Here is a 13,335-nt window from a genome sequence, read left to right as displayed (position 1 = left end):
GAAGAGAAATGTTAAGTCAAAGGTACCATGGAGAAGATTTTGGAGGGCAGAGCTCAAAGTGAATGCTGACACTGCATCAATGAACTATCTTCACAGGTCTGCAACTAATTATGATGCGATCCCACAGGCCCCTGTCCTTTTTGGCATCTTGCAACTGAAGAGGAACCAGCGTGGAAGGATGCAGGAGCAGTAAGCTGCATAGGCTGTGGACTAGTGTGCAGAGGCTCAAGAATCAGGCAACTCATCCGCAGCAACTATGATTGTTGGTTTGAAACGGAATTTTCTAGCACCATGGCAGCTGTCTTTAACTACCATGGATCCACTTGGGATTTTGTGGAATTTCTCTGTCAACCACTCATGTACAGGAATGTGATTGATAGTCCATTTGGAAAAAGTCCATGAAATTTGTGAAATTGCCCTGGGATACAGAGAGCCATGCAGCTGTGATGCTGATCTTTGCTGGAATAGAAGGTTTCCCTCAGCTGCAAGATGCGATTGATTGTACACACGTCATAGATACTTAGAACATTACAGCACAGTACAGGCCCTTCGGCCCTCGATGTTGTGCCGACCTGTCATACTGATCTCAAGCCCATCTAACCTACACTATTCCATGTACGTCCATATGCTTGTCCAATGACGACTTAAATGTACCTAAAGTTGGCAAATCTACTACCGTTGCAGGCAAAGCGTTCCATTCCCTTACTACTCTCTGAGTAAAGAAACCACCTCTGACATCTGTCCTATATCTTTCACCCCTCAATTTAAAGCTATGCTCCCTCGTGCTCGCCGTCACCATCCTAGGAAAAAGGCTCTCCCTATCCACCCTATCTAACCCTCTGATTATTTTATATGTTTCAATTAAGTCACCTCTCAACCCTCTTCTCTCCAATGAAAACAGCCTCAAGTCCCTCAGCCTTTCCTCGTAAGACCTTCCCTCCATACCAGGCAACATCCTAGTAAATCTCCTCTGCACCCTTTCCAAAGCTTCCCCATCCTTATAATGCCGTGACCAGAACTGTACACGATACCACGATACTCCAAGTGCGGCCGCACCAGAGTTTTGTACAGCTTCACCATAACCTCTTGGTTTCGGAACTCGATCCCTCTATTAATAAAAGCTGAAACACTGTCATCAGAGTTCTCTGGCAACAACTAACTCTTTGTGAACTGGAAAGAGTTCCTCTCCTGTAATACATGTTACTGCGTAACTACACCACCAAAATGCTCCAACTGTGTGCTTGATATCCAGGGACCTTCCACAAATTCTACATTCTGGAGTTACTGATAATCATTGGGGGTTACAAGGAGATGGGGCTACGTCAAAAGACCTGCCTGATGGCAGAAATGAGTTTTCATCCTGTTGCAGAGGGACGGTACAACATTTCACATGTTACAGTTGAGAAACTGGTCCATTCTTTTCATTTCAGCCAAAGATGTCAGAGTAGCAAGACTGTAGAAAACTTAAATGCTGTAAGTATAAATTTACAGAAGTACGAATTATATACAATGACTGAATTCCTGTTCCAACTTTGTGGTCTCAAAATATTCTTGTCTTTAACCTCCCAAAATGTTTGATTGCTGCCCTGACATTTACAGCTGAGGTGGAGACAACCGGCTAACTGCACTCACCATAGCAGGTGTTTTCTGAGGCATGGGCCTAAAACGTTTTGGCCTGCTGAGAGCTTCCTGGAAGATGCTACTTAGCCTTGACCTGCTGTGGGCACTGAGGTCACTGAGAAAAGAGAGATTGAGAAACAGGGCACATTTCCCTAGGCACCTGCTTGAACATTTCCTGCGTGTGTATCCACTTGCAACTCCCTGACCCCTTGAGATGAATGGATAACTGGAAAGAGGTCAAGGAAACCTTGGTTGCCTCTTGTCTTGCGTTTGGTACCATGTACAAATGGCTGCAGGAATGAAGTCAGAGTCCCAGTGTATTTTTGAAGCTTGGTCCTGGTTCTCCAAAACAGCCATTGTTCTTTCCCAAGAGGTAGCCACGTGTTCATGTGCCAGAAATGCTACAGCTTGATCTCCTTCATCTTTAGCTCTACCACCTTATGGGTCTCGCATATTTGCCATTTATTCTCGGAGAGTCGTGACATTTTCAAGGGGCTGAACAGAGGCCTGGTCTCCAGCAGTCCTCAGTATTGGTGATACACTCCCCAAAGCGTGTCTTTGACCCCACTCTACGTAATGGATCTACAAAAGTGAATGTTTCGTAGCTGGTGCAGTGTGCAGACGAACACCTTGTTTATGCATCCTTTGACATTTGAGGGATGTTTTCCTCTGAGATGTTGATGCTAGGAAACCGATGTGCTTTGATGTCTTCTGGTATTTGTTAGTACCTGGGTAAGACAAAAGAGGACGAGTGAACCATACATAATGGAGGCTTTAAAACTGGCTTCTTCTAACAGATGTATTTCTCCATTTGTGTAGGGGTGGTCATGGCCCAAACCTACCAGCTTTGAGGCCTGCACTTTGAAAGGGTTGACGATGTGAATGTCCAGCACCCTTCCAGTTGTGTGGAATTGTGCGCTCTGACCCTTGAACAGGGCAAGATTTGATTTGCGATTTCATTGTATGCACATTTTGCCCAGAACCTTGCCCAGTAAAGGAATGGCTGTTAGATACTCTGGAACTGAGAGCATTCATGGTGTGAGGTGGCTGTCAACTTTTGAGTGCTGATTGTCTATGTGGTGCTGAGGCTTGTAGGAAATAGTCCAATGTGACACAAAAACAGAAATTGCTGGAGAAACTCAACTTGGAGTGTTGTCTGTCACACAAGCATCTGTGGCGACCAAAGCAGAGTTAATGTTTCGGGTCCAGCAATTTGTTTGCTTTTGGTTTCTAATTTCCAGCATCTGCAGTTCTTTCAGGTTTATTTTTGTCCTATGTGACATATTTGTGTAATGCAACTCAGATTGAGTGTCCTTTGAGTGTAAATTTGTAGCAAATGGACATAACACTTGCCCTTAGAGCACTGGCGATCATTTAACCCCTTGTTGCACTTTGAATTTTTGTTGCTTAAGGGCACTGACCCGTGCACCTGTCTGATGGAAGAGCGGCCAGCTGTTATTTGGAAAATTGCTTTCTCTCTTTCCTGCCTTGCCTAGACCAGAATCTAACATGGGACGTTGTGAAAATTCAGGCCAGTTTTTGTTTGGTCTAGAAACTCTGTGGGGGTGGTGGTAACCAATGTATGCCATTACGAAGCTGTAGGCTTGCTGTGAATTGAGGTCTTTAAACATGGCACCTGTACTTTCAACCCCAGAAGGACCCCAGTGGGGGCTGGAATCCCTGGCTGTTGATCTGTCCCAGAAGATTTGCTGTTGAACCTCTGCAAAAACTTGCATTTGCATGCCCACAGGAAAAAAACCTGAGTTGCCTCCAAGCACACACAACGGCTTTTCAACACAACTGCATACTGGCACAGTTGAAGCTGTTAACCCTGAGGTGTATGTGTATATCTAGACATAATGAGAGTGGCTAGCAGCGGAGCTTTGGATCTGAACAATTTAAATGTAGAATTTAAATTAAAGGAGCAGGAAAGTTCTTTTGAATCTACGTAGAGCTATAGTTTGTCAACAATTAAGAATTAGGTCCAGTTCTGGGTACCACATTTTGGAAAGGATTTGTGTGTCCTTGACGAGTGAGTAGAATATTTACCAGCATGGTTTCAGGGATGGGGTATTTCAGTTAGCACAAATTTAATGGGTTGAATGACTGGCTTTTGTGCCGAAATGGCTGTCTGATTCTAAATTTCAACCAAATTTAGTGCTTTTGTTTCAGTTACTGGATGCATTTTGAAACAGTACATTTCAAACTTTTTCTTGAGAATTCAAATTCTGCAGTGTATTCACATGTGTAGATTTTAATGTTCATTGTTTTAATCATTAATTGACAATGAAAATGTAAACTTTTAAGTAGCGTATGTTTCAAATAAGATTCTGTTTAACATTGAACTTTATTTTATGTAGTGTGTTGCTGCTGTATGTCCCTGGGTTATCAAGGAATGTGCATCACAGAAAAACTGAAATATTACATTTGTATTCTAGGACCAGATTGTTCTTTGACAGTTCCATCAATGGAATCCTACTGGGTACTGCCAAGCATTAAACCCTTTAGTCCCAGCGTGAGCCGTGCATCTCACAAGGCTGTTGTATATGGAAAGTTTATGTGGGTGATTGGTGGATATACTTTCAATCATAGTTCATCACAGATGATTCTTAAGTAAGTACGTCTCTTATTTAGTCTTAGCTGTCTTTGTATTTCACTTGAAGACTTGCATGTTTACTGAAGTTAATTTAATGATGTCAACTCTCCTTATTTGTTTGGCGGTCTGCAGAGTTCAGATGTCTGTTACACTTGGAACCTCCAAGTATAGCAATCTAAATAGGCCATTTGCTTTTTGTAATATACTGACATTTGGCAGTTTCTCCAATCATTGCATTTTTAAAAACTTTTTCAATGGAGTTTCATGCATTTTTCTGCCTAAAAGCTGTGGGGTGTTTTTTGTTTGAAAACTGTCAGTTCTCCTATCTAAAATTTCAAAAAGTTTAACTAACTTGCACACTCCAGGTGCAAAAACAGAATATGCTGGAAAAGATCAGCAGGTTATGTTTAGTTTAACCATGGATATGGATAGGAACATGCCACAGGGCAAGAGTTATAGATGGGGGAAGGGCAATTATAACGCGATTAGGCAAGACTTAGGAGGCATAGATTGGCTTAGCAAAATGCAAGGGATGGGGACAATTGAAATGTTGAGCTGGTTTAAGGAACAGGTATTGCGTGTCCTTGATAGGTATGTCCCTGTCAGGCAGGGAGGAAGCGATAAGGTAAGGGAACTGTGGTTTACTAAAGAAATTGTATCTCTTGTTAAGCGGAAGAAGGAGGCTTACGTGACGATGAGACGAGATGGTTCAGATGAGAAGATGGAGAGTTACAGATTAGCTAGGAAGGATTTAAAGAGAGAGTTAAAAAGAGCAAGGAGGGGACATGAGCAGACATTAGCAGGTAGAATAAATGAGAACCCTAAAGCTTTCTACAGGTATGTGAGGAATAGGAGGATGAATAGGGCTAGTCAAAGACAGAAGTGGGAAGTTGTGTGTGGACGTTGTGGAGGTTGGAGAGGTGATAAATGATTATTTCTCATCTGTTTTCACTGAGGAACAGGAGAATATTGTAGAGGAGATGACTGAGTTATGGACTACTAGAATTGAACGGATTAAGGTTAGTAAGGAGGAGGTGTTATCAACTCTAGAAGGTGTGAAGGTAGATAAATCCCCTGGGCTGGATGGGATTTTGCTGAGGATTCTCTGAGAAGCTAGGGAGGAGGTGGCGGAGCCTTTGGCCTTGATCTTTGAGTCCTCATTGTCTACAGGTTTAGTACCAGAGGACTGGAGGATTGCAAATGTTGTGCCCTTGTTCAAGAAGGGCAGTAGGGATGACCCAGGTAATTATAGACCTGTGAGCCTTATGTTTGTGGTAGGAAAAGTTTTGGAAAGGATTATAAGAGATAGGATTAATAATCATCTAGCAAGCAAACAATTTGATTGGAGATGGTCAGCATGGATTCATCAAGGGCAGTTCGTGTCTCACAAACCTCATTGAGTTTTTTGTGGATGAGGGTAGGGCAGTTGATGTGGTGTACATGGACTTCAGTAAAACCTTTGATAAGGTTCCACATGGTAGGCTATTGGAGAAAATATAGAGGCATGGGTTTGAGGGAGATTAGTTTGGATTAGAAACTGGCTTTCTGTAAGAAGGCAATGAGTGGTGGTTGATGGGAAATATTCAGCCTGGAGTCAGGTCACTTCAAGGTGTGCTTCAACGATCTGTTTTGGGACCACTGCTGTTTGTCATTTTTATGAATGACTTGGATGCAGGTATAGGTGGATGGCTTAGTAAGTTTGCAGATGACACTAAAGTTGGTGGAGTGGTGGATAGTGTGGAAGAATGTTGCAGGGAGACTTGGATAAACTGCAGAATTGGGCTGAAAGGTTGCAAATGGCGTTCAATGTGGATAAATGTGAAGTGATCCACTTTGGGATGAATAATAGGAAGGCAGAATACCGGGTCAATGGAAAGATTCTTGGTAGTGTGGATGTGCGGAGGGATCTTGGTGTCCATGTACATAGATCCCTGAAAGTTGCCACCCAGGTTGATAGTGCTGTTAAGAAGGCTTACGGTGTGTTAGGTTTTACTGCTAGAGGGATTGAGTTCCTGAGCCGTGATGTCATGCTGCAACTGCACAGGACGCTAGTCCAGCCTCATTTGGAATATTGCGTGCAGTTCTGGTCGCCCCATTACAGGAAGGATGTGGAAGCATTGGACAAGGTGCAGAGGAGATTTACCAGGATGTTGCCTGGTCTGGAGCGCAGGCCCCATGAAGAAAGGCTGAGGGACTTGGGTCTGTTCTCATTGGAGAGAAGGCAGCTAAGAGGGGATTTAATAGAGACATACAAGATGATCAGAGGATTAGATAGGGTGGACAGTGAGAGTCTTTTTCCGATGATGATGACTTCAGCTTGTACAAGGGGGCATAGCTACAAATTGAGAGGTGATAGTTTTAAGACAGATGTCAGAGGCAGGTTCTTTACTCAGAGAGTGGTAAGGGTGTGGAACACCCTATCTGCCAATGTAGTTAACTCAGCCACATTAGGGGCAGTTAAACAGTCCTGGATAAGCATATGGATGATGATGATGGGATAGTATCGGAGGAGGGTCTTAGATTAGTTCACAGGTCATTGCAACATCGAGCGCTGAAGGGCCTGTTCTGCACTGTAGTGTTCTATGTTCTATAGGTCTGGCAGCATCTGTGAAGAAAAAAAATCCGAGTTAATGTTTCGGGTCCAGTGTCTCTTTCTTAGAACTGTAACAAATCTTAATTGTTGGAATTAACTAGAAATGCCTTTAAAGACTTATGAAAGGACTGTTGCAGATTCCTTGTTAGGTCTGTTTGTGACATGCAGATTCTGTATATAGCCCTGAAGTTATGGTGTCTCAAATCTCTAAGTTTATTGGAAGATTTCATGAACTACTGCTCCTCACTTCCCCTGCAATTACATCATGATTTAGTCTGACTTTGCGCAATCAAGTATGATATCATAAGTTGTGGAACTGGATGAGCACAGCAGGCCAGGCAGCATCAGAGGAGCAGGAAAGCTGACGTTTCAGGTCTGGATCCTTCATTTTCTGAAGAAGGTTCCAGACCTGAAATGCCAGCTTTCTTGTTCCTCTGATGCTGCCTGGCCTGCTGTGCTCATCCAGCTGTACACCTTACCTCAGAATCTCCAGCATTGGCAGTTCCTACTATCTCCAACTATGATATCACCTACATTTGATGTAACATAGCTTTTCCTAAAATTTCTGCTCAATGTTCTGGAAAATTTCCTGAACTGTAAATACTTCCATCACTTTTCTTAATGTTTCTTTCATGCCATGTCCCTGTCTTGGCTGAAGATATTGATATCTAATGTGCTCCTTAAATGCCGCCCAGTACATAAAAACTTGGTATTGGCAGGCAATTAATATTTGGGCTTCAGAATACTTGAGCCTCCTTGTGCCCAAATTTGGTGTTCATATGTATACCTTTCAGCAGATATCTTTTGGATAGTGATTTGAGAATGCAAGCCCAAAGTGAATGGCTCATCCACATTCAGGGCTGCTGACATCTACAGCCCCTGTGCTGTTATCAAGTAGCTTGATCATGATTCCATACTGGATTTTTTTTTTCAATATGTCTCATAACTAAAATGCTCTTCAAGGATAGCATAGCACTCATATCTCATTGAATTCAGCACAACAACTGATGTGGAGCTTTATTTGTTTGACATATTGTGCTGAATGTTTATGAGCACAATGTTGGATAAATATTAATGCATTGTCATTTGTGTTGAAAAGTTGTCTGTTGCAACAGAGAATTATTGCCTTTGAACTGTGCAGTTTGCAGCAGGTGCAGTGTTGATTTCAGCACAAAAATGGCAAATTCTGTGTTTGTGATTGGGACAAAAGTAGTAGTCAAACAAGTACTGATATCTTTCCATGACAAATAATGCTCATATAATGGTGCAAGAGAAAATTCAAGTATTGTAGCATTATGGACCACACCAGACTCCCTTGAAATATATTACAAGGGTCGCCTGGACCCTGATCTTTTCGTATTTATAAGGTAAATGTAAGGTGTTGCATTCTAGATGCAATTCAATTGATCAAACTACTCGATGTTGATAAAAAGACAATTGATTCATATACTACAGTTAAAATAGAATCAAAGAAAAATAACAGAATTGGCTTCGCTGTAATTCTATTGAAATGCTAAACAAAATAATAAATACCATAACTATTACTTATTGACTGTTCCAAAAATAACATCCCATAAATACACCCTTGGCAAACACAATAAGATAGATTGAATCACGTGCAATTCGAGCAGCATAGGAAGAAAAACATCAAGAACTTAGATTGTAACAGGGAGAAATGTACTGTAGCTTCAAAAAATGCATTTATTTTAAGTATTTAGTCTTGCACTGTTAGGACACTAAATACATGTATACTACATTGCATCTGAGCGTGCAAACATTCACTACTACTGTTCATTTCCATCCATTTTTCTCCCCCACCATCGAATGTCTCTGTCTGCCGCCTTCAAAATCGTGCATTCTGTCATCCACATTGAATGAAATAATAAGCTCCATCTAAACAGTCTGGAATTTTTGTCCTTAAATTTCTGCTAAAGCTTCAAGGGGTTATGATCACTATATACAATTCTTTCAGATACATTTCTGGCAGTGTAATTGTTGAAATGTAGCTTAAGGATACCTCCTCAACCATGGAATATTTCTGTTGATGATTATTCAGTTTTCAGGAAAAATAGCCAGTAAGTCGGTCTTGCAGTCGTCATCTTCTTACAAGAGCACAGCATGACACCCGTACCTTTTGTTTCGATAGCCACTTTGAAAGGCTTCCGTATTTGGGTGTGGCAAACAGACAGTGGATAACCAAGCTTTCAGGTTGTTGAATGCCTTCTGACAATCATCCATCCACTGAAATTTTATGCAGTTCTTCAAGTCAGTCTGGAGCAACTACACTGCTAAAATTCAGTACTATCTTCCAGTTTGAAAATTACACTCAATCCCAGGAATCATAGTATTTACATCTTCATCGCTAGTGTGGGAAACTCACCAATAATCTTAGTTTTTGCATCCTATGGGGCCATCTGTCCGCGTCCATTGAAATGGGCCAGAAATGTGGCTTCGGCTTTTGTGAACTCACTCTTAGCCAGGTTTATCGCCAAGTCTGCCTTCCAAAGTTGAAGAAAAATTCCAATAGATGCTCCAAATGTTCTTTCCATCTGTGACTAAAAATCACAGGTCTTTGATTACCCTGCACATTTGGGTAGTCCCAAAATAACTTTAGTCTTTGAAATGTGGCTGATGCATTTTCGGTACCAAATGGCATGACTTTAAACTGGTACAGCCCATTACGTGCCACAAAAGCTGAAGTTTTCTTCGTCCTTTCAGATAAAGGTACTTGCCAATATCCTCTGTAAATCCAACATAGAAATATATGTTGCTTGTCCAACTTTCGCAGTATCATCTTCCAAATGTGGAATAGGATAGGAATCAGATTTTGTAGCTGCATTGACTTTGTGATAGACCACAGATAACCGTTCGGTACTAACTGGTTGTGGCACCATTATTGCATAAGCTCAATTTGCTATAACTCACTTCGATTAGATTGTCTTTGAGCATGTGCTCAATCTTCTTTTTGAACCTGTGCCAACTTTAGAGGGTTAAGTCTACAAGGATTTTGCTTAATTGCAACAGCATTTCCTGTATCGACATCATGCGTTATTAGATTGGTGCTTCCAAGCCTATTCCCACGTTTTCCCCATGTGATGTGAATAACTCATTCAGGTCAAAATTTTTGAGAACTTCCTCATTGTCCAATTTCATTTGAGGAATGTCCAATTAAGAATCACCAGCTTCTCCACTCTGTTGTAACCAGGAACGCATTCTCCTTTTGCTTTCCTTCCCTATCAAAATACCTGTTGAGCATATTCACATGACACGCTCTTAAAATTTCTTTCTGCCTGGCATTCTTATTAAATCACTTACATCACTCAATTTCCTTTGACTTTGAGAAGGCCTCCTTAACCTTGCCTTTACTGCTGGATACAACATTGACACTTTAATCTTCTTGAGCTAAATTGCAAATTGTTTTTGATTTCTTGTCTACTTCCTGTTTCATCGCATGCTTTGCTATGTTTAAATGCTGTCTATCTAGCTCACTGGCTGCAGTTTTTTTCTGTTCATTTGTGGGGTATGGGCATTGCTAGCTGGACCAACATTTCTTACCCATTCCTAGTTGCCCTAGAGAAGGTGGTAGTGAGCTGCCGCCTTGAACCTCTGCGGCCCTCCTGCTGGGGATTGACCCACAATACTATTAGGGTGGGAATTCCAGAATTTTAACCCAGCGCCATCGAAGGAATGGCAATATATTTCCAAGTCAGGATGGTGAGTGGCTTGGAGGGGAACTTGGAGGAGGTGGTGTTCCCATATGTCTGCTGTCCCTTTGCTTCTGGATGAAAGTGGTCGTGAGTTTGGAAGGTGCTGTCTGAGGATCTTTGGTGAATTTCTGCAGTGGATCTTGTAGATAATACACACTGCTGCTACTGAATATCGGTGGTGGAGGGAGTGAATGCTTGACACCACCATTCTCTAACTCACTAGTAACACAATGAAATGAACTTCTGCCCATCTCTAGTACTCCTGAAAATGTGATAGTGTCCACTTGCTCATCAAGGTATCATTCTTAAGATAGTAGCATTTTGCATACACACATTCTGTGTGTGGGTTTTGATAGATCTGCTTTAGTTTTTCATCTTTCTGTTGTTAATCAGTTAATTTCTCTAAACTTAAAAATATCCACTTTGTCTTCCATCTGTTATTGGATTTTTTTTCTCAACACGTTGATCAAACGTAGTCTGTGATAGGAAATTAAAGTTCAGTTATCTTTGTTCCTTGATTTTCTCCATCTGGTTTCACGTGTGGCTTTGTGATGTTGTTGCCGCACAGTCAGGAAAAATCTCAGCATATACTTCCAGTAACACCTCAGTTGCCTGATTTTCCACTGGCTTTCAACCATAGGCAACACACCGATGATCCAGCTGTATCGTATAAACTATATGTCTGGAACCACAAATTTCTCTGTTTCTCCCATCATAACATTATCACTGGACTCTCCAACCTCACTTTATACGTTGCAATACTCCTGTTCTCCCCACGAATTCCACAAAATGGCCTTACTTCCACTCCTAGAGTGGAGCAGGAGCCTGTCAGGAAGCCGGTGAGTCACTGTTTTTGAATCGTTAAAAAGCTTACCTCATGAATAGGCAGAGGTATGCTGAGCAGGAGCCGATACGGGACTGGTGAGTGAGTGAGGTAATATATTTGTGTGGTTGCATGACCCGAAACACTACCCGGGTAGTGTCTCCCACCCATCCTCCTCCTCTAACCAAAAAAAAGGTTCTGTGTGCCCGATTGGTAAGGCAACAAGTTTATTTTTTATTTTTTATTCTTTATTTTTTAAGTGTTGGGAATTTAGAATAATGAGAACGGAGGTCAGGGCAGTTGAATGTTCCTCCTGCAGGATGTGGGAGATAAGGGTCACCACTAGTGTCCCTGCTCACTACATCTGCGGGAAGTGCACCCAACTCCAAGCTCCTTGAAAACCGCGTTAGGGAACTGGAGCTGGAGCTGGATGAACTTCGGATCATTCGGGTGGCAGAGGGGGTTATTGAGAGGAGTTACAGGGAGGTAGACACTCCTCAAGTACAGGAAAAAGGCAGATGGGTTACGGTCAGGGGACGGAAAGGGAACCGGCAGGCAATGCAGGGATCCCCTGTGGCCATTCCCCTCAACAATAAGTATACCGATTTGGATACTGTTGAGGGAGGGACTTAGCAGGGGAAAGCAGTGGGGCACAGGTCTGTGGCACAGAGTCTGTCCCTGCTGCTCAGAAGGGAAGGGGGAAGAGGAGCAGAGCATTAGTCACTGGGGACTCCATAGTTAGGGAGACAGATAGGAGATTCTGTGAGGACGAGAGAGACTCACGGTTGGTGTGTTGCCTCCCAGGTGCCAGGGTGCGTGATGTCTCTGATTGTGTTTTTGGGATCCTTAAGGGGGAGGGGGAGCAGCCCCAAGTCGTGGTCCACATTGGCACCAACGACGTAGGTAGGAAGAGAGATGGGGTTTTAAGGCAGAAATTCAGGGAGCTAGGACGGAAGCTGAGAGCGAGGACGAACAGAGTGGTTATCTCTGGTTTGTTGCCCATGCCACGTGCTAGTGAGGCGAGGAATAGAGAGAGCGAGGAGTTGAACACGTGGCTACAGGGATGGTGCAGGAGGGAGGGTTTCGGATTCTTGGATAATTGGGGCTCTTTCTGGGGTAGGTAGGACTTCTACAAGCAAGATGGTCTTCACCTGAACCAGAGGGGTACCGATATCCTGGGGGTGGGGGGGGGGGGGGGTGGGCGGGCGGTGGGATTTGCTACGGCTATTCGGGTGGGTTTAAACTAATTCAGCAGGGGAATGGGCACCAAATTGTGTTTCGACTATAGAAAAGGTTGAGAGTAGGGTGGTCCGAAATAAATTTCAGGGACGCAAGATGGCACCGGCAAGCAAGAGGTTGGTTTGAAGTGTGTCTACTTGAATGCCAGGAGCATCAGGAATAAGGTGGGTGAACTTGCAGCGTGAGTTGGTACCTCGGACTTTGATGTTGTGGCCATTTCGGAGACATGGATAGAGCAGGGACAGGAATGGTTGTTTCAGGTTCCGGGATTTAGATGCTTCAGTAAGAACGGAGAAGATGGTAAAAGGGGCGGAGGTGTGGCATTGTTGGTCAAGGACAGTATTATAGTTGCAGAAAGGATGTTTGGGGACTCGTCAACTGAGATAGTATGGGCTGAGGTTAGAAACAGGAAAGGAGAGGTCACCCTGTTGGGGGTATTCTATAGGCCTCCGAATAGTTCCAGATATGCAGAGGAAAGGATAGCAAAGATGATTCTGGATAGGAGTGAGAGAGACAGGGTAGTTGTCATGGGGGACTTCAACTTTCCAAATATTGACTGGGAACACGATAGTTGGAGTACGATAGATGGGTCAGTTTTTGTCCAGTGTGTGCAGGAGGGCTTCCTGACACAGTATGTAGATAGGCCAACAAGGGGTGAAGCCGTATTAGATTTTGTACTGGGTAATGAGCCTGGCCAGGTGTTAGATTTGGAAGTAGGTGAGCACTTTGGTGATAGCGATCCCAATTCTGTTATGTT

At 42.9% G+C, this 13,335-nt stretch overlaps 1 protein-coding gene across 8 annotated transcripts in view; it reads left to right on the top strand.

Annotated features, from left to right (window-relative positions):
• atrnl1b (attractin-like 1b) overlaps window positions 1–13,335 on the top strand; it is a 959,007-nt gene that overhangs the window by 93,364 nt on the left and 852,308 nt on the right. For all 8 annotated transcript variants that reach the window (XR_009446966.1, XR_009446967.1, XR_009446968.1 and 5 more), the window contains exon 6: window positions 4,059–4,233. Coding sequence is in view for 5 of the 8 variants with exons in the window: in XM_059653033.1 (XP_059509016.1) it covers window positions 4,059–4,233 (175 nt within the window). In the remaining 3 variants the exon portion in view is untranslated. The remainder of the gene's footprint in view (window positions 1–4,058; window positions 4,234–13,335) is intronic.

The sequence above is a fragment of the Stegostoma tigrinum genome, chromosome 20 (genome assembly GCF_030684315.1).
Source record: "Stegostoma tigrinum isolate sSteTig4 chromosome 20, sSteTig4.hap1, whole genome shotgun sequence".
Lineage (NCBI taxonomy): Eukaryota > Metazoa > Chordata > Chondrichthyes > Orectolobiformes > Stegostomatidae > Stegostoma > Stegostoma tigrinum.
The sequence above is the reverse complement of the archived record's forward strand: the minus strand, read 5'-3'. Positions and strand labels throughout refer to the sequence as shown.